General features: G+C 49.3%; 1 protein-coding gene and 1 long non-coding RNA gene across 2 annotated transcripts in view; one reads left to right on the forward strand and one right to left on the reverse strand.

The window, feature by feature from the left end:
• On the forward strand, positions 1 to 10,335 carry LOC308178792. Its single transcript, XR_013939971.1, has 2 exons — positions 1 to 4,612; positions 4,819 to 10,335. It is a non-coding gene; the product is annotated as an uncharacterized lncRNA (long non-coding RNA).
• The window catches only part of CHMP4B (charged multivesicular body protein 4B), a 22,570-nt gene continuing 12,054 nt past the window's right edge, over positions 10,182 to 20,697 (reverse strand). Inside the window, exons 2-5 of the mRNA XM_080557866.1 lie at positions 15,007 to 15,184; positions 14,094 to 14,208; positions 13,551 to 13,677; positions 10,182 to 10,997 (exon numbers count right to left, since the gene is read on the reverse strand). Of these exons, the coding sequence (XP_080413992.1) occupies positions 10,924 to 10,997; positions 13,551 to 13,677; positions 14,094 to 14,208; positions 15,007 to 15,184 (494 nt within the window). The 3' untranslated portion in view covers positions 10,182 to 10,923. The remainder of the gene's footprint in view (positions 10,998 to 13,550; positions 13,678 to 14,093; positions 14,209 to 15,006; positions 15,185 to 20,697) is intronic.

A 20,697-nucleotide genomic window follows, 5' to 3' on the forward strand; every position in this document is an offset into this window, starting at 1 on the left:
TCGGGAGCACCGTTTGGCACCGGCTCTCCTCACGGCGCAGATTTCTGTTGTTTCAGTTCTTTGTGTCACGTCCAACATTTCCTCCCGACATTCACACCAAGCGGAAGGGCACCACCAGGTCTTTTTTTCCAAAAAAAAACCTTCTCCCCCAGACAGGGCTCCGGCTGCGCCGCAAGTGCCTGGGGCGGGGAAGGTGCGAGGCGCGCAGCCTGCCTTTCCCTCTCTCCTCATGTTTGCCGCGTTTTGGTTCTAATTCATTAAGTATGAGTTGCAGCCTGAGTAATTACATTTGTCTTAATTAGCGTGTATTGCCACACACCGCCGCACTGAAGAGACTTCTGTTCCGTGACTAGCACCGCGCCGTGGATGCAGCCCCGCATCTCCAGCACGTGGCCCGCCGCTGCCGGGCTGCTGGCAGCTGGCTGATTAAACAGGTAAATGCTTCCTGCACCTGTGCCCAGAACTAAGTTATAAAGTTAGGGCAAAGCAAGGATGTCGTTTTTACTATTTTACCCTGTTTTTTTGGAGCCTCCCCCATAGCAGAAGCTGTTCTGCTCCACCGGGGTGTTACAGGAGAGAGACCTGGAGAGGCTGCAGGCGGGTGGATGAGAGTCCTTAAAGCTTTTAGGGTGATGGTTTCAAATGAGACCATGAGGTCCTGGTTTGCAGCTGCCGATGAAGCCAGAGCTGCAGGGTAAAGGCTTTTCCAGCAACTCTCCCTGTGCTGAGAAGCCACCATGGGCTGTGGAGGGGCTGGAGAGGGGGCGAGGGGGTGTGGGGGGTGGGTAATCAAAGGAGCAGAGATCAGGAGGATCACTGGTGATACCCAACATCCTACCAAGCAGCACAATGGGACTTCAACAAGAATTAATTATATTATTATGATTAAATTATACTATATCTGCTCTCTTGAGAACCCACCTGAGGCACAGAAAGGGGTGGGCCTGTCAGAGCGGGGCCAGAGGAGGCTGTGAGGATGCTCTGAGGGCTGGGGCTTAAACTAAAAGAAGGTTTGGGTTGGATGTAAGGAGGAAATCCTTCCCTCTGAGGGCGGCGAGGCCCTGCCCAGGCTGCCCCAGGAGCTGGGGGTGCCCCATCCCTGGGGGTGCCCAAGGCCAGGCTGGATGGGGCTGAGGGCCCTGCCCGTGGCAGGGGGTGGCACTGGATGGGCTTTGAGGTCCCTTCCTACCCGAACCGTTCTGTGACCTGTGACATGGTTCGCTACCTGTGCTGTAGATAAGCAGTGCGAGGAAGGATCCGTCCCACTGTGACAGAACAGAGGCAGGGCTGTCACTCTCCGTGGGCCGGATCTGTGTCATGCCATGAAAATGAACGCCGTGTCCAGGCCAAACCACAGATGCCAACTATCCCCAGCTCCCACGGATCTCCACCACTTATATCTAGGGCTGGGGCTGTGCTAACACCGCGTGGAAGAGCATTATTCCTCCAGCAAGACTGGGGGATGGCAGGGATCAGGCATTCAGAGCGTGGACGGGGTGCAGGGAAGACAGCAACATGATTCGCACTGAGCTTGCTTTTGGTCTCAGAGCTGCTTATTGAGTTTCAGATTTCCCAGGCAGCTAGCTTTGGGGCTGAGCACAGGACTGCTGCTGTTAAAAATGAGCTGCCAGGCACTGCCAACAAGTCAGTGACTTTATGAAGTCGTTAACCAGTCAATTGAGATCAGCTTTCTCTTTCCCTGCCACCCTGCTGCCATCCATCCATCACTCCCGGCTCAGCACATCCATCTCGGTGCCCCCGTGCCGGTCCCTTGGGTGCGCTGCGGCAGGATTCGGGTTGGGTGAAGACGCTGCGGATGCGGTAGATGAGAAATCCTGTTGCCTCACTGTATAAAAAGCACATTTTTTGATGGAGATGGGTGACTTTAGCCCCCGTGTTGCTGACAAACAGAAAGCACAACTGGAGGCAGGCGTGGTTCATGCTTGAGCATTGCTGTCCCCAGGCTTCCCGCAGCCCAGCACTGCCGGGGATGGAGCAGCTCCCACACCGGGCAGGGCACGAGGGGCTGGTCGGAGACGTAACACCAGCAAAGCTCCAGCTCTGCCCCGCTCAGTCCCGCGGAGCCGTGCCGAGGCAGCTCCACCCGCAGCGCGGTCGCCTTCCCTGCGTTGGGACACACGGTGTGGCATGGGGTGGCCGTCCGGGAGATTTGCTGTGGCACCCCGGGGACACCGCTTTCCCAAGAGCAGAGCTGGGATGGGTCTTTCCCACTCAAGTGCTGGGATTTTACCTCCTGGACTCAGGCACTGGCCCGGCTCTACCCACCGGGCTGCAGAGCCATGTCCCAAAAGGACACAGCCACTCATGGCACTCCCGGTACCCGAGGGACAAGAAGCAGGGTCTGAACGCTGGCTGGTGGTGAACTTTTGTTGAATGAGACATCAGCTCAGCACAAGCACCATGCGCCCATCGCCACCTTGTGCATAAGCAGAGACAAGTGAAAACCACCTCCTTGTCCTGCCCCAACCCCCTGGTTCAAAGCTCCAGACGTCAGCCTGGAACCAGCTCTCCTTGCCCACAGCGTCACCGCGCTCACCGAGCCCCCGATGCGCAGCAAGGATCGTCCCCAGGACCCCCATCCATCCAGGGGACACGAGGAGATGATGCAGCACCGACCGCACATGCTGAAATGAAGGCAAGCGATGAAAGCGGTGGGCGTGGGAGGGTTCGGCACGCTCACCAAAACCCAGTGCCAAAAAACCTCCCGGCACAGATATCAAAGCAAAACTCTCGCCACTCACCAGACTGAGCGATGCTACCTCTGGCTGTGCTCCGGCACAGCACCGCTCCGTGCCACCCAGGGTGTCCCTCTGGGGGACGTCGGCGTTGTCCGGGGGTCTGCAAGCTGCCGCTCATCCCCTTTGAGTTTAACTTGGTGTTCTTCTCTCTTGGCTGCCACCCAGGGCACCGAGATGGCACCAAGCACACTGCAGACAAAATGAAGTTCTCTGCGATGGCACCAGCGGGATTATGAGAGCTTTGTCAATATTTGCCCAGGATGGAGGTGAAACTGAACCGAGTGAGGCTAAGAAATAATGTCAGATATTGGATTGTAAAGTGCAGTTGATAGCCCACAGTGGCAGCTATTGAGGTATTACCAGCTGCTGAGCTGAAAAGTCTTTTCTTTTTTCCCTTTTCCTCCCTTCCTTTGTATTTTAACTTCAGGTAAATTGATCGCGAATTACACATTGTACAACCACAGAGCTGGCTGGTACAGAAAACTGGCAACCTATAATAGGCTCAGCAGGGCGAGCTAATCCGCACGCTTGTTTCATGCTAATGAAGGGAAAAGCAGCAGCCGGGGCCGCTGTGGCTCGACCCTGCCCGCTCGGCCCCCCCAGCCCGCCGGGAAGAAGGCAGAGGAGCCACGGAAGCAGCACGTGAGAATCCCAGGCCTGAATTTAAATATTGCCATCCTAAAATTGACCTTGGGTGGTGAAAAACTTGCTTAAACCTCTGCCACGGTTGTTCTGCACAGCCTTAAACCCCGACTTTAGTGGTGCTCTTGCTGTCTTTGCTCGTGGGATAGGGCTCGCCGTGACGCTCCATCAGGGCTGGCTGGCTGTGGTGTGACACAGAGCTACTCCCCTTTGAGGCCATCTGACGAATTTCCATTCAGATATCCATAAAAATAAAATAAAGGTGGTGCATCCTTCCACTGAGCTGCCCAGGGGTGGCAGACGTCCCACGCCGTCCCGCAGCAGACGTGCTGTGCACACCCACGAGCTGGGGGCCATCCGCCCGTCCATCGCCAACCTCTCACCCTGCCCTCCCCGCATCCCCGCAGGCTGTCCCTGCTGACCTGGGACCCCTTCGCTCCCAGGGCCAGGAGAACAACCCCGGCTGACCCCTCCCCGGGCACTGGCACCCCTCAGAGCCTCCCGGGAGGCGGCGGGGCTGCTGCCAGCAGCTGAGCCTCGAGGCCATCGCCACACCGGGTTCCCACCCACCAGCTGGGTGCCACGTATCATTTCTGTGCGAAATTATGACAATTATCCCAAACATTTTTGTAAAAAATTAGCGAAAAAATTAATGCAGAAGTCAGATTTGATTATCATATCAAACCCAGCGTTAGTTAAGAAGCAGTGACAGACAGCTCTGCCGCCCTGTCTCCCCTCCTCAGACACCTCCTGGGGCTGCAGGACACGCGTCCCATCGCAGGGCTTTAGCGCCCGCTCTGTGCCTGCAGGCAGCAGACGAAGGGTGAAAAAATCCCACCAGGGTGACACAGGACACCTGCAGAGCTCCGGTGTCCTGCACGGTGTCTCCCATGCTCGTTTGGGTTGGGCACTCCAAGAAATGGCCCACACCACAGCCCCGGCCCCGCAAGCAGCGCAGCTCCGTGCTTCAGACCTGCAGGGACCCAGCCCCCGGGGGAAGGAGCGGGGCTCTGGGTGCCTGGGCTGCCACCGAGGGCTCACCTGTGAAGCCTGAGAACGGGAAACATCCGACACCTTGAAGACATCCCAGAGCCCCGCCGGGGCTGCGTGTGCCGAGAGCCGAGTCCTGCCGTGACCGGGCATCTGCCGAAGTGTCACCGAGGCAAAGAGCACCCCCGAGCCGCTGGGTCCCACGTTCGGTGCATAACGTTGTTCATTTGCATCTGTAAGTGCTCCACTTACAGTAACGTGTCCTTAAGAAGCCATATGGCAAATTTCCACTTTCTGATCTTCCAGCAGAGGGGAAGGGGAGGAAGGACCGAGTGTCCCGAACAAGCCAACGCCGTGGGCACAGGAGGAGCACGGCCAGCCGGGGGCCAGCACGGAGCCATGGCCAGCCCGTGGGTGGTGGCTGCAGCCCCCAGGAGGGGGCTCCTGTGCTGCCTCCTCACCTGTGCTGGTTTCCCCACCTGTGAGGCAGATTCACTGGCATCAGCCATGTCAATCATACCGACAAGCCTGATCCCCCCCCGCCATCAACCACCCATTGAGGCACCCCAGAACAGCAAGAACAAGGGCTCAGGGCAGGACCCCAGCTAGTTCCCAAAATCTAGGGCAATCTCTTAATCCACAACTGATGCTGCAGCTGGTGTGCATTCAGTAACAAACACAGAGCGCAGCCCCCTGGGAGACCCCAGCCCAGCAGGGGCACATCCTCACCTCCGTCCCCACGGTGCTGACCCCACGCCATGGACGAGGCCACAGAGCACGTCCCTTCCTCCCGAGGCTCCCCAGTAAACCAGCGCGCACCCCTCTCCTGCCCCGCTGCCCAGCGCAGCGCCTCCCGGGGCTGTGCGACCGCCCAGCTCTGCGCAGGTCCCCTCCCCGCACGGTGATTGCATCCGTCACATCTCTGATCTTCTTTCCCCTCAGAGCTGGACCAGCGCTGGTTTTGCACCTACGGTGCTGGGGGGAGATGGAAACCCACCACGGCATTTTCCTCTGCTGGCCAGCGCTCCCGGACCAGCCGTCCCCAGGAGCCTTCTGTGGCCACGCTGCGTCCCCCCAGAACACCCCAGGGGACACAGGGCCCCACCGCCACTCCTTCCCCACGCTGCTCCCGCAGCTGGATCTGAGAAGGTGCAAAACCGGGCTCCGCGATGCCCAGTGCGCCCCAGGGAAATGCTCCTGGAGAGGCAGGTAACACCTCCACGCTCACTGGCCGCTCTGCCAGGTGCCTGCAGCGTCCCCAAGCCACCCACGGGCAGCAGTGCTGTCCCCACCACCCACGGGGACATGTGAGCGGGTGGGAGCCGCGATGCCCAAGCTCCCCTGATGCAGCCCCGGCAGTTTCCCAGGCCTGATATCAGCCTTGGAGGAAAAGGGAGATGAAAACGAAAAGCAAAGGAGGAAAAAATGTTTTTTGTGAACGGTTGGCAGCCAGCAACCCCTCCCGGCACTCACCGTGCTTAAAAAACATCGCTCCTTAATTCAGAGGAATTTAATGCAGCTCAGGAGCGGGGGAGAGAGGCTGGTTTGTGCTCGCAGGCCTTGCCGGGAGGTGCTTCTGGACACGTGCCGGCAGCCCCGGGGTGCCTCAGCTCCCACCGCTGGGCAGAGACGTGCAGGTGGAGCTGCGCCGCTGCACGTCTGCCTGGCTGGAGATGCAGCTTTGCCTCCAAGCGTTCAAGCACGATATTGCACTCTGATGCGACCGGAGCTGCTCCTCCTGTGCAACCGTGCTGCTGAGTTGTGTTCCCATGGGCTCTGCAGGAAGCTGAGCAAGGAGGGGGGGACGTGTGTGCACCCTTGTGCGTGCACGTGTGTGTGCAAGCACCGGAACAACGCAGCGCAGGCCCTGGTGCCTGGGACACCCTCGGGCCAGGACGCTGCTGCCCAGAGCCCCGCAGAAGCCTTGGTCCCACCTAACCCCAAAGCGCCGTCCCTCTCATGCCCGCGCTCGCGGCCCCAGTACCAGCTGTTCCCACGACAGGGGCCAGAGCTGCTCGTTTTAGAGAGCTCGGCATGGAGGGGACTCAACGAACTCTTTTAGGTTGGAAGAGACTTGCAAGATCACATCCAACCATCAGTGTGACCAAGAAGCTTAATGGTGTTTTGTACCTATTGCTCGTACCAGTACTCCTAAGAGAGGTATATTTATATCTTCATCTAGGTGTCTCTCTCTTGCTTACAATACCCTTATTAAATCACGAGCAAGTTTGTAAACTTTTGGAGCACATTTCTAAATCAGAACAAAACGTCCCGAGGTGGAAGGGTCCCCCATGGATCACGGAGTCCAGGCCCTGGCTCCCTACAGCACCAACCCAAAATCAGACCCACGGGACAGCTGACGAGGGATGCTCATGGCCACAGCTCTGGGACAAGGCATGGAAGGACCTCGCAGGGCTCCCAGCGCACAGGTGAGACAAGGGGAAACCTCCGGTAAGGTCCCAAAACGCAGCCTCAAAGCCCTGCTCGCTGCCAGCTCCGGGCTGGGACAGAGCTGAAAAGCCCAAAGGGAGGGGTGGGAGGCTGCTGGGAGCCACGGGAAGGCATCGCTCAGAGTTAATGGCCCTTTGTGTTTGAAAATTAAATCAGGAGAGCTCCTTTATATGCCACAGGGCTGAGAGTAAGCTGAACACGAGCAGGATTTAGAGGAAGGAGAGCTTTCCAGATGAACAGAGCACAATTTTGTCATAAGAACCAAAATAATGATAAAAATAACTAGCAGGGGAGAAAGGGAGCTGTGAGCACAGCATACAAATGTCAAACTCCAGATCCTCTGAGCAGAGCCCTAATAAAAGGGTTTAACCTATTACATCGATTAGCAGCATTACACCTCTTCACTGAGAACAAACCCAATCTCACAGACGGGCTCATTTCATAAACACGCTGCCTGCGGAGTCTTGAAATAGGCCGGTGACTTTTAATGAAAGGGCTGAGACTTAAACACATGCCTGCAAGGGGAGCAGAGGAGTCACAGCCAGTGATGGCATCTCTGGGGATGGAGGGACGTGGCCACGGCACTGCCCCTGTCCCCGTGCGGTGCTACAGGGGCTGGCACCAGCACCCCCAAGGAGACACGGCCAAGGGGCTCTGCCCGCGCTGGGGAAGGGGGTGGCAGGAGCTCTGGGGACGTACCCAAGATGGCCTGGGATGGGAGAGCGAGAGGTGGGGAACGCTTCAGACAGGGAAAAGGAGTGACATTCGGACGGGAGCGACGCAGGCCCGGCTGGGACAGCCCCTCAGCACCTTCCTTGGTTGCAGTTATCCAATCTGGAAAAGCTCCCCAGGGCCAAGACGCCCCGCGCTTCGCTGCTCTGGGCAGACACCGGCAGGAGGTACGCAGGGAAAGGAAAATGCCCAGGAAAACGCCTGGCATCAGGCGGGGAGCAAGCGCACCGTGCTCCCCACTGCCCCCTTCTCCCTGCCCGGTCTCAGCCCCTCGTCGCTGCCTGCCCGACGCCAGCCTCTTCTCCCACAGCGGCTGCCAGCACTGCCCTGCTGGCCAAGCAGACAGGGGTCTGAACACTTTTTCTGGAGAAGCAGCGCTTTTCCCTCACAAGTCCTCAGTGCTTCAAGTACCAAGGAGTAAATTATATTCTGCAGTGAGCGCACTGCCCCCCGCTGCACCCCAGGGTGGCTCCCGGAGGGCTCCATGCTCGGCTGCCCCCTCAGGACGCATCGAGGGGCTCCTGCTGTGCCTGGAGCTGTGGGCCAGGGCCATCGCTCCTCTTGGGTCTTTGTTGTCCTCACCAGGGAAGCCCCATAAAGGGCTTCCCAAGAGCCCATTACTAGCATGCATTAACTGCTTACAACCCATCAATTAAGCAACCAGGAAGTTCTTTGCCACAGCAGTGCTTAATGGAGTCCTCCTTTCCTCCTCCTATTTAACATTGCACTGAAGGTTATCACAGTTAAGTGGCTGCATCTTAAGATATTCCCAGAAAGAGTGCCTGCTGGAGACAAGGCCAGGAAAGGCACAAAGAAAAGCCTTTTACCCATCTAGAAAATGAAAGATCCAATGATACTAAAACCTAATTTCATTCCCATAAAGCAGCGATGGGCTGAGCAACGGATCTCATTGCTCCTGGGAGGGAACAGTGCCACCTGCTGTACCGACACAAGTGCTCTCGGGGCAGGATAAGTGCTGAGGTTTACAGACAGAGCTGCTGGAAGCAAAGCCCTCGCAGCCACTCTCTGGTGCAGCTTCTGCAAGCGGTCTTTGTGCTGCTCACCCTGCTCTGAAGGTAGGAAGCAGATACTTGGTGTGCTCAACTCCTGAGCCTTTAAGCAGCCACAATGTTTAAGCAGCCACAACGCAGCGATTTTTTCCCCAACTCCCCTAACCCAAACACACAGCATAAATACAAAACGCTTCCCTGCCACACCTGGTGGAAGCACTGCACATCCCTAGGGTCAAAGTACAAATGCAAAGTCCCGGTTTCTCTACCTGCATAACAGAGATAACAGCCACCCCGCTGCAGAAGGTTGAGAGCATCGTAAGGGCAAAGCTGTGAGGAGGTCCACCAGCCTGGACTACCTGTGTGCCCTACTTTAAATATGACAGTATCCAAGACACATGCAACAGTGACAAAGCTTGAACAACTTCTGTTGGAAAAAAAAACAGGGTTAACCAAAATCTGAAAATATCCAGATCCCAGTTTTCTGCTTTAACAATTAACAGCATGGAAAATAGGAAAAATACCAACACATCTGCAAATTGAGGTGCCCAATGAGGGCAAGTTAATTGACCGTAGTTTGCTGTCAGGAGACAGACTGCCTCTCCTAGGAAGGGAGACACTGGGCACTGGGTGCACAGCTGCAGAAAGCCTGCTCACCACTGAGAGCTGCTGCCTCCTGTGCTGCATCTTGGTGTTCTTTACAGCTAAGTTTTGCCCACAGAATGAGCCTATGCAAGGCAGAACATTTTTACTCTAAGAATTTTTGCTACTCCCTGATATTATGCAAAATATCAAGGAATCCAGTGATATTCAAAGCAGAAAGAGTGATCAATCCTCATACGTGCTAATAAAGCTTACGATTAAGAAACCACCCTATCATTTCTCAAAAAAAAAAGTTAAAAGAAATAAGATTGTCCTAGCCATCTGGCTAAAAGTAAACAGGAATCTTGACGCTCTTTATTGCATTTTCTTGCTGTGCAAACCAGGCTCTTCCTTTAGTTGAAGCAATTGGCTAAATGAACAGGAAAAGAAAACATGACCCAGGAAACAGCTGGGTTGCCAGGTGGTGCCTCTGTCACTTACAGGTTCTGAGCTTCTGCATCAGCAGCCTTAGAAGCAATAAGTGCTATGGGACTGCTTTTTCCTCTCCCAGCTAAACCTGAACATTTCTGCTAAGACACTTTACTGCACTTGAGATTGTCAGTCATAACTCCTACAAAATACCAGAGCTTTAAAATACATTTTGTTTGCACAGTGCACAATGGGTGTTATTTCTATGACAAAAAATACAAAGCCAAGGCTCTCAGCTCTGTCCTTAAACCTGTTGATTCCATTATTAACCCAGCTTTCATTTCTCCTTAGTGTGGACTTTGACACTGTGCCCCAGAAGATTATTAGAACAAGAGCAGTGAGAGTCCTCTGGCAATTTTGCTCAGCTAAAACTCTAGTTTTATACAACTAAGCTACAGTTATACAACCAAAGTTCAACTAGCTTTAAAGAGTATATGTCACTCGTGTAGGAAGAGGCCAAATGGCACTTAAGTAATAGAGTCAGATAACTTAAACATCATAAGGAACTGATGGCAGTAGTCACAGATGAAAATTAATCAAGATATTTAATACAGTGCAATCCATAGTAGTTTCTTAATTAAAATAATTGTGTGCATGTATCTGAATGGGTTATTATCACAGAAAAAGCAATAAACATTGTAGTGCTATGTAGAAAAATGTACAACTGAAATTTAAATCTTCCCAACTTGCAAGATGCATTTGTCAACTGCAAATCATTATCACCAATTAAAATGGGAATAGTGACTACATTGCTGCGGTGACAAACACAAGGCTAGCCACACATCAGTAAAGGGATATAAACATAACTTGCAAAGAACTAAAAACCTAAAGCATTCCTGCACCTAAACACAATAAGAAGCCGATGGTGGCTTACAACTTTTCCTTTTTAAAATGCCTTACAAGACTTCTAAACACACTTAAACTGACTTAAAATTACAGAGTGTTTTTCAGCTTACGTCAATTTAATATGGCCCAAACTTCTGAAGATGAAGATCCAGCAGTGGCATTAGCACAGTCCAAAAGCCAAAAGTTTGATTTTGCGAATACCTTTTTACAGAAATTCAACCGTCCAAACTGCAGGCAATTCCTCCTGCTCCCCCTTCTTTCCTTCGTGCAGACCTCACTATGCAGAAAACAGCAGTGCAGTTCCCACTGCTTCAGGTTAAAATTAAAGGTAAAGACATTTTGCTTATGCTTTCTCCTCAACACAACATATTTGCACCCAGAATAGGTAATCAAAGTCTTTTTCCAGCCATTTACTACTGTGGTTACTCGGTTACTGCCCCTGCCCAAGCTTCCAGCTGTTTCATGTCTTCATCCTCTTCTTCCTCTCTCTTCTTGGCTGCAAAATATTAAAAGAAAACCAGTAAGTTTGGAATTGAGAGACTTCCAACTCTTGCGTCTGAAGAGTCCAACTCTTGGGCTGAAGAGCTACCTAGCTCTAGGTCTGTGCTACTCCCCTCCTCGTGCCATGAGCACCAGGAGTTGGTTGGGTGCAGCTAATAGGAAGCATTGTGCTATCATTTCTGGTCCTTTCAGGGGAGCAAACCATGCTGTTTGTTATGATATAACATGATAAATCTGGTTTCTGCAATGAAAACAAATCAACTTAGCAAAACATTTTAACCAAGAAATAGCTACAATAACTTTGCAAAATACCCCAAAAAGATATTTCCTCAGACAGTGTTTCAGCTTCAAAATCACTGTTTCAAAAGGGAAAAAAAAAAGAGTCAATTAATACTTAGAATGGCTTGCATCATCTTAATGAAACCTTTATGTAAGAGGGAACTGAGTCAGCTTTAAGTCAAACTCAAAAACTATTACTTGTAAAGATTTGGAATTTGTTTTTCTAAATTAAGATCTTCCGGTCTCTGCTAAACAAAAACAGCTTTTGCCTGGATTCTTTCAGACACCCATTTAGTTGGCAGGCAACAACAAAAAAAAACTTGAATTCAGGCTGATTAAGTCAAAATCCAGACAGCTCCTGAAAACTGGAAAAGCAGGAAAGCTCACAATTGTTTTCCATCCAATGACTGAAAAGGAGGCAAGAGTCACCTCTGCCGCGGAATACACATTAAGCATGCCCCTGAGCTGGTAGGAAAAGCAGTCCCTTTGGAAGTCCGGCCCACGGTGACCAAAAATACTTTTGATCGCAGTCTGTATTAAGTCACTTTTAAGTGAAAAACAATGAATGAAAACAGAAGAACACAAAATGAAACAAACAACTACAGAAAAAATCCACCCAACACCATCCCCAGAATCTCAGGTTTTCCAAAATGCTGGACTCGGAGGGAGCTTTAAGTAAAAGGCGAGTAGCATGCCATTCAAAGAGTAATGGGATTCGAATTTCCATGAAAAATCAGCTTAACCAATCCTGTAAGACGCTGTTTTATATTTGCAGTTTTTACTATGAAAAACATTCATAATTTTTATGATTTATTATTTTATGAAGAGGTACGCTTACATAAGTGTTACATTAGGCTGTATAGCTGCTTCAACATGTACAATTATAATGCCTCTGACTAGTCAGCAGTCATTACTAGCTAGTATAATGCAGAAGGTATACTTAGTTGGTATGTTTTTAATGTCCATATCCAACCAACGCTAAGAGAACAAATCTCATCAAAACATCTACGAAATAAAAAGGTAATGCCCACATTTATTTAAATACTTCCTCCTGCTGTTGGATCTGAATTTGGATCGTCTCCGATTCCAGAGAGTTTGATGTAACTCACTCCTTTCTCATCAACACTTACCAACAATTCTGCCTAGCAAAACAGAACTAGGAAAAAAGTGCAAAATCGATTACATTGAAACAAAACAAACAGAGCACGCAAGGAGCAAACTTCATAGCATGCCACCTGAAGCAGACCTTCTTGTTTGGCACTGTCTGCTGCTTCCCAAGTCTTTAATTAGCCTGGAAAGCAGCAAGATAATTACAGGTATGCTCACAACAAGTTGGGAATATTTTTGTCCTCCAGCTTTTTGGACCTTTTCTCCCCTCCCTAAGTAAGCACACAAAATAGAGCTGCAGAGACTACAGCTTACTTGTAATGCCTTATGGCAGATTTAGCAAACTGGGTAGTAAAGCTTCACATCCCATTAACGCATGTCAAAGGTTTTCCCACTCAACTGTAAGTCATGAGGTATCACTTCTAGTTCACAGAAAAATGATTAGTTCAGATTTAACAGCAGCTTTGAACTGTGTAAATACTAACACTTCTTGACCATTCTCCACGTGACATCACCATACTACTTTTTGCTAGATATACATATTCTAAAACTGTCATGACCACAAGTCTGGTACAGCCTGGCTTGAATACGTGCAAATGTCAGACAGAGGAGGCAACCATGGACCCCAAATAGGAGACTGAGGATATACAAGTGAGTTCCTCCCAAAAGCCAGAAAAACGGGAATGACATTTAAAAAATAAAAAAAATAAACAGCAGCAAAGAAGCATGGTTCAGTGTGGATATCTGAACCAGCCTGGGACTAATTCTAAGAGCTAATTTGCTCTCAACTCCCTTCCTTTTATATCCATGGTCTGTTTGTCAATATTACTTCCCTGTTGGATCAGCAGCGACTGGTAGAAAGTTCCCACTGGCTTCTTTCTTCCACGACTTGACTCTACCCTGAGCGTCATCCACGCTGTAGATAAACTGGAAGTGCTAGAACAGATAACAACTGTTCTTGTGATAGTTATTGATTCCCATAGTTCTTGTGAAAGGCAGGTTAGCTCCTTGGAGAAACGTCACCAGATGTGATTTTGAACTCATGAAGCTCTTTCAAGCAATATGCCTGTGCTGCCTGCAGCTCGGATTCTCAAATCAGAGGAGCTAGAATTTAAGTGAGTGTACTTTACAACAACCCGAGATGTTTCTGGTCCATAAATACCTGGCTTTGATGGTATTGATATTGAGGGCACATTTGGTAGTGGTACTGTCTCGGGACCACTTATTTCCAGCAAGTTTTTGTCTAGTTCTTCTTGTTCTAGTTCCTCTAGTTCTGCCATAAGTTCATCCTAGTTTTACAAACAAAGGAGAGAAAAAAAAAGAAGACACTTTTAGACGATATTTATTATCAAGCAGATTTAGCTGGTCATGTTATCACAGAAAATAGCTTAAATGCATAGGATCAGAGCAATCTGATGAGATTAGGAATCTGAATCTTTGTCTGAATTCCTGTATTGCTCTCTTGTAGGGAAGATGGTGGGGAAAGCAGTGAAAAGAGGAAGATAGTGCAAGTCCAAATGTTATCGGATCAAGTCATCCAGACCATTCTCAGCATAAAGTCAGGTACACAACTGCTGTATGTACTGGTAGAAACAGCAAGTAACAAGTTCCAAGAGAGATTTTATATCCCAATACTATAACTAGATACATGCAGCATGCAGATATTAAAAGATTTCATTTAAACAGAGGAAAATTCAAAGCATACCTCATCAAAATCTTCCCCAAATCCTACTGGCTTTGAGATGGCTGTTGAAATCTCATCTGCCAGCTCTTGCTGTTCTGCAATGTCTTGCATTAACTCATCTACTTTATCAATATCCCTGTAAAACAAAGGAAAGAGTAGGCAAATCGGGCACTTTCCCAATCAGCACTTAAGACAGTATTTCCTGTTTTTTGTAGTAATGCCACACCACGGTGACACTTCACACGGTTCTTTCTCAAAAAATATTTTGCATGCAAGTCTAAGTTCTATCTTCCTACACCTCACACCCTGATCTCAAAACAAAATTATGCATTTTTTTTTCCCTACTTTTCCCAAGAAGCTTAGCTCACAGCAATTATATAGAGACCTTGTACGAAGAGGTTTTGGTTTGTATTTTGACATTATTATTAATTTGCTCTGTTCCCTAATCCAGCGTTATTATATTACATCTAAAATATCTGCTTTTGGAACAACATTCCCATAATGCGGTTTACCTTTAATTACTGCTACATACACTAACTCCAAAGAAACTGCTACAAACACAAACTGCAAAGAAAGAAGTTTAACTCTCCCCTTGAGACTTAAAATTCTTGCTGTTGTGAGGTGGATCTGCAATGGTACACCCTCCCATTTGCTTCAAACTACACTGATGCTAGCCTTCTGTTGGACAAAGTACATTTGCCATTATTGGCTTCCTGTCATATGAAGTGGTACCAAACTGAGAAAGTGTTGGTCCTTCGTATTTTGGTCAATACACAAATATACCTAATATTTTAGTTTTATTTAAGTTATAGCCTTTTAAAAAGATTTTGCTACACTCACTGTACCTTTAGTTATGAAAAACTTGGTATTTAGCAGACCAAGCAAACGCCAAACTAAAGACTGCTATAGGAAGAAAAAGAGGGGTGTAACTTACATGTTGTCGTGAGCAGCTTTCATAGCTTTAGCAGCAAGCCCCATATTCTTAAGCACTTCCGTGTTAGTGTTGGCATTTTCAAGGGCTTCCCTCTGAAATTCAATTGTGGATAACGTGCCATCAATCTGCGCAAGCTGCTTCTCATACCTTTTCTTACGCTTCAGGGCCTGAAGAGCAGCTAATCAATAGAAGGGGAAAAAAAGTAGGATTTGTGAGATTTATTTGTGAGATTTGTGCCCCAGACAGCCCCTCACGTTTTGTACCAAATGGTACGCAGTACAGAGCAATGTTTAACATCTTCTATTGTTTGTCTTACTTGTACCTCCTTCAAAAAAATTGCTCAAACGTGGCCAAATGCGAGCCGCCCATCCATCCCCTGCCTCCAGGACACGAGCCCAGAAGTGACTCGAGGGCTCAGTGTGGCCCAGCCAGCCATAAGACCACAAGGCAGAAGCCACGTTACAGCAAACAGCAGGCTTCACCCTGCGAGCTGGTCTGCCTGGGAACACCTCTGCTCGCTCACCCAAGCACATCACGGCACAGCTGCTGGTGCAGCAACCATCGCATGAGGTTATGCTGCTGCTGCCCCTGCCGGCCCGCTGAACTTCTGCACAGCTGCTGGGAGAAGCAGCGTATTTGCACATACAGAGAAGCAGTCCTATATAAACAAACTGTGCATGGACAGGTCCAGCTCCTCCCGCAGCACTCAGCTCCTCCCAAGCAGGGCAGGCAGCAGCAGACGCTCCTCCAGGCACCCTGGCAGGCAGCAGCAGCCTGGTGCACACTCGATCCGAAGACACTCACGGTGACAACAAGCCAGATTTACAAATGGCCTCACCTGGACTTGGTTAAATGTCTGGTAAGGGCTGTGTGGAGGCAAAACCTACCGAGCACTGTCACTGATGAACCAAGACCAAGTACAACACAGTGGGAAACGAGAGATGACGACTTCCCTCTGAGGCACTGCTGCTCCCCCGACAAGCAGATTTCTTGCCCACGGTGTCATGGACTTGGTCGTATAATATACATCCACCCACTTTAAAAACTCAACTTGGACACAAACTGCTGTCATGACAGCCTTCCTCTCTGTTTTTTAACTTACAACACTATTTCAAACCTTTGCCTGTCCCCGTTACAATTCCCTAGCAGATATTTTGGAGAGCTGGGGGACTAAGGAGGAAGAAATCCCAGCAGCAGGCAGCTTCCCTTATCTCCTCTACTAGAGCCATGATAACTTTGACACGGTGAGTAAATTCCTGCAACAGAAGCAAAATAGCTTGTTTCCTCAGAGCAGATCAAGCCAGCAGACACCTCTTGTATTGTCAGATGCCATCTTGAGAAGCTTGACAGCCCTTCAAGATAACATCCTAACACCCAGAAGCTGTACATAGACCCCCAGCTCTGCAACTGGCTACGAATATACCGCTTTTGATTATTTTCAAATTACCCCAGTGTCCTGGAGGAATAAAAAAGTACTTTGGGCAGCTGCAGCTTAGGCTGCCAAGCACACTTGGAGAGGACCACAGACTGCCTTCGCAGATGTGATCACACAGACAAACGAACATCACCTCGGCTGTTCCAGCACAAGCCGTTTCGGTGGCTGCCACCCCAGCAATCAGTAAATCCCCCCCTACCCAAGCAGCGCTGGCAGCAGCAGCTGCCGTTGCCGTTTGGCAGAAGCAGGGCAGGATGGGGTCTTCGCGTAACGCAAAGGCGAGCGTTTGTTGGGACACGACACAAACGTCACCTGAAACGTTCCAGCTTTATGCCAAGCATAAAGCGCAGAGCAACGCATTACTGGCACTTTCAGTCTGGTTAATTCTGCACTAATTGTTTAATTAAGGATATACAAAGTTATCTTAGAAAGATAAAACTGTTAATAGGCTGTGTTTATACACTGACAGATGCCGGGAAAGCGTCAGATAGCAAAAGAACATTCTTTATCCAAGACTTTGTGCATTAAGGAGAATTATAGGCAAAACCAGGGGGTTTATAACCATTACACAAACCCAAGCACTGTAATTTACGTACAGTTCCCCACTGTAGCTTTCCCTGAGAATAGCCACAGTTTATCTACACTTCCTGCTTACGTACTCTTCAAGCAAGCCCTGAGACACCAAACACTGCAAGCATCATGGTGAAAGAGCACGTGGTCGGGGTTTATCAGGCGGTTGTGCAACCCTACCCCTCCCTCCGTCCCCGCACACGCCAGCTCAGCGAACCAGAACTGCACTGCCCAGCCTTCGCTGCCTGCCTTCCGTCTGTGTCTGTCGTTCCTTTCCTGCCTGTCGTTCCTTTCCTATGTAAGCAGGGGAGAAATTAACAGAGATCAAGGCTCCTGCTTTTCCAAAAACAAGCTACATGCTCCTCCAACCTGCAGGGCCGAGCCCGTGGGTCCGGGCTGCAGCCCCACCGCCCCCCAGCCCAGCGCCCAGGCTCGGCATGCCCCTGCTGCTCGCCCCCCGGCACCAAGCCCAGCCGGGGCCCGAGGTTTCTGTGCCCCACTCTCTGCAGCGAGGACCCCTGCAGGACCCACCTCCCCCTGGCCCGGATGCTCACCCAGACCTACTGGAAGATGAAGTGTGAGAAATCCCTCCACGTTCCAGCCACCTGCAGGGGGGTAAGGAGCAATACGCAGCCCTAGCAGGAGCTGCATGGCCGCACGCAAAGCTTCGTGTCTGGGCAGTTCGGGATCGACATTTAGCACAACCCAAGGAGGGTCAGTGATCAATGAGTTTCTGCAACGACGAAAACCTCACACAACAGACTGCAATTTCTTGCAGCTAAAAGCACCAAGGAACACACAACAAGGTATTCAGTGCCTCAGATTAGACAATCACAACTTTCTGCAATTTATTTTCATCCACGTTCCCTTGCTTAACTATAAACACAATGCATTGGGATAAGTAGAAGATTTTATTAAGCTGAAAAAAAACCCACCCAGTTAAGTTAGGTCACCCACACCACTTTCATCTTCCAAGTCTGGGAAATTTGAGTCCCACACACATCCCACCAGCAAAAGGACACGTGCCTCTGGGGTTTCCTTTCTGCAAGCAGCAGCACTGACCCCGTTCTCTCCCCACGTCCCCTTCACAGACAAGTCTGGCTCTGCCTGGACCACAGGCAAACCCTGCAGGCCACTAAGTAATCATTTCTGCCATATAACAACAAGTAGTATCAATGAAAATGCATCTACTTTCAAGTGAAATACTTAAAATCATTTATTTTTTTTCAAGCTTGTTACAGTTAAGTTGGTTTTCCATCTCCCTCTTAGGACTGATTTCTTTATTTTCAGGTGTCTCTGGAGCTATAAATTGTCCACGTTGCTGTTACACTTCACGGAGCAGTGGTATCGGATGGAAGCGTACATCTCAGAGGATGATTCTGGTTAGATCTATAACTACTTTATCTCTACTCTCCTATTTAAGTGTCGATTTCTGAAGACTGATGAGCAGCTCTGCTGCTTTTACCCTGCAAAACGGTCCTCACCATCTGCATAAATACCTACTGAAACCTTGCGCTACCAGAACAATACGTTTTTATTAAATTTTCAGTGAAGTCAAAGCTATAAATACTTCCTCTGAAAGGAACTGCATTAAATCTTTCTCCACAAGATCCATTTTCAGAACTTGAAATAAATAGAAGACGAGCCAGTTGGCTACAGGACGGCCCGCTAGCACGACGGCGTTTCACACAAACACAAGGCACGGAGCGCCTTTGCAGTGGCGATGTAACACAGCCCAGCTCTGCTCTTCACGAAGAGGCAGCCATGAAAAGAGGAGACCTCAGGACCTGCACCTCTAATTATGCCTTTACTATTTCCAAGACAGCAATTAAATTGGCAGGCAACGTAATTCAATACCCACCTGTAATTGCTGTGGAACTGCCTCAGCAGGACCTGCAACCGCCTATTAAGCCCAAACCATTTATTCCCTGACCTAGCCAGACATGCCTCGCTCACGACCCAGAACCTGTTGCTAGCACCCTGGCAGCACATTTCTCTAGAAGGAGCTGATCTACGTTTTCCACGTGTGACAATTTCCCTACCCTAGAATAAAAAAAACTGTATGAGATTGCAAAATCAAACCAGCATCCCACAGCAGCTTCTGTGAAGTGCCTGAGATTCAGACAGTCAAAGCAAATAGGATTAATGATGAAAGTCACGATGAGAAAAGCAAACTGTGCACTATATGTTTCTTACGAGAGTATCTGCCTTTGTGCAGGATGAAGCACAGACAGGCTATGATCTCAACCCATCAGCGATCAGTTATTTAGCGGTGGGTCCACGCTGGATCGCGCAGCGTGGCTGAGATGCAGAAAGCAGCCCGGTGCTGCCAGGCTCTGCACTGAAACCTCACCAGCTCCTCGGCACAGGACACGCAGCGAAGGACACCAGGCACGCGAAAGGGAAACACGGTGTCTGCTCAGAAAGCACGGAGCAGGCTGTATCATCACCCTGACAGCCTTCCCTCCGCAAGGAGTCACGTTCCACAGAAGTTGTTAGGTAACACCAGGTATTTCTCCTCCCAAAAAGCAGGAAGGCTTTGGATTGGGGTTAACTTGCTCTTGAATTAACTCATTTCTATATAAAAACAGCAGCACCACTTCAAAGCACTGGCTGTTTTAGGAGGGGATCTTTTGGCTTGCCTTTCTTTTTCCCCCTCTTTCTTTTTAGCTCAAGTCTCTTGCAGGAATCACAAAAGGACAGTGATTGCTGAACCACCAGAACAAACTGACAGATGACCATCTCAACCTGCTAAACAGCGTTGGATTCGATGCGTTGATGCAAGAAGCAAAAACTGGTGGTAGACTTAGAATTAACTATTAAAAAATAAAATTCCCAAGATAAATTGCTTATTTTCACTTAATAAATCAAAGCAAACCCCACAATAACAGAAATATTTGATAGTTACATGGAAAGTTAGTTTTCACAAGACGATAGCAAGAACCCACTAACGCAGTATTTTAGGAAAACTTCACAACCCCCAGACTTCAGGGGGACAGCGTGTGCTCTGCCTTCTAACCCCAACACTTAAAATACCCTCCAAAACCTAACAGCAGATAACAAAACTTATCTGAATTTCAGTAAAGTTTTCAGCACTTTCCATAGGTAAGTACCCACTGGAGAAAAATCAGAAATGCATATTATTACAATTAAATCGGAAGGTAATACATTTACAGCCAACTGGGTGACTCCTGTTACCCATTAAGAGATGGTGAGCAAGCTCAAAGGGATCTTTTCCATATGGCAGTCTGACATATTCTTCACCTTTATCACCGGCTACAGCCGGGACATTGGACCCAATTTGCACAGATAAAGATTTAAACGGTCAGAGCTCTGGGTGAAAACTGCTGGCAATTCCCTGAACAGAAAAGCACGTACAAAAGTAAATTTGAAGAAAATTTTACAGCCTTCTTAGGAAGTCAAACTTTGACATATAAAAATGCACGCCTTCTTTCCTTTTTAGTCTTCAGTTGCTGAACTGCAAAATATTATTTTTTGTGCTTTTTTGTTACTTTTACATTTCCTACCTACTTGAATTTCTGTGGTAGCCCCCCCACAGAAGTCCAGCAGCAGTTTTATGCTATTTGACCACAGGGAGCAAGAAGAAGGCACAGCAGCACCCAGCACTCCAACACAACTGATAAGCAGGAGCTCATGTTATGGCTTTCAGCCACACCTCTGTCCGA

Source organism: Anser brachyrhynchus (assembly GCF_964034855.1).
Source record: "Anser brachyrhynchus genome assembly, chromosome: 16".
NCBI lineage: Eukaryota > Metazoa > Chordata > Aves > Anseriformes > Anatidae > Anser > Anser brachyrhynchus.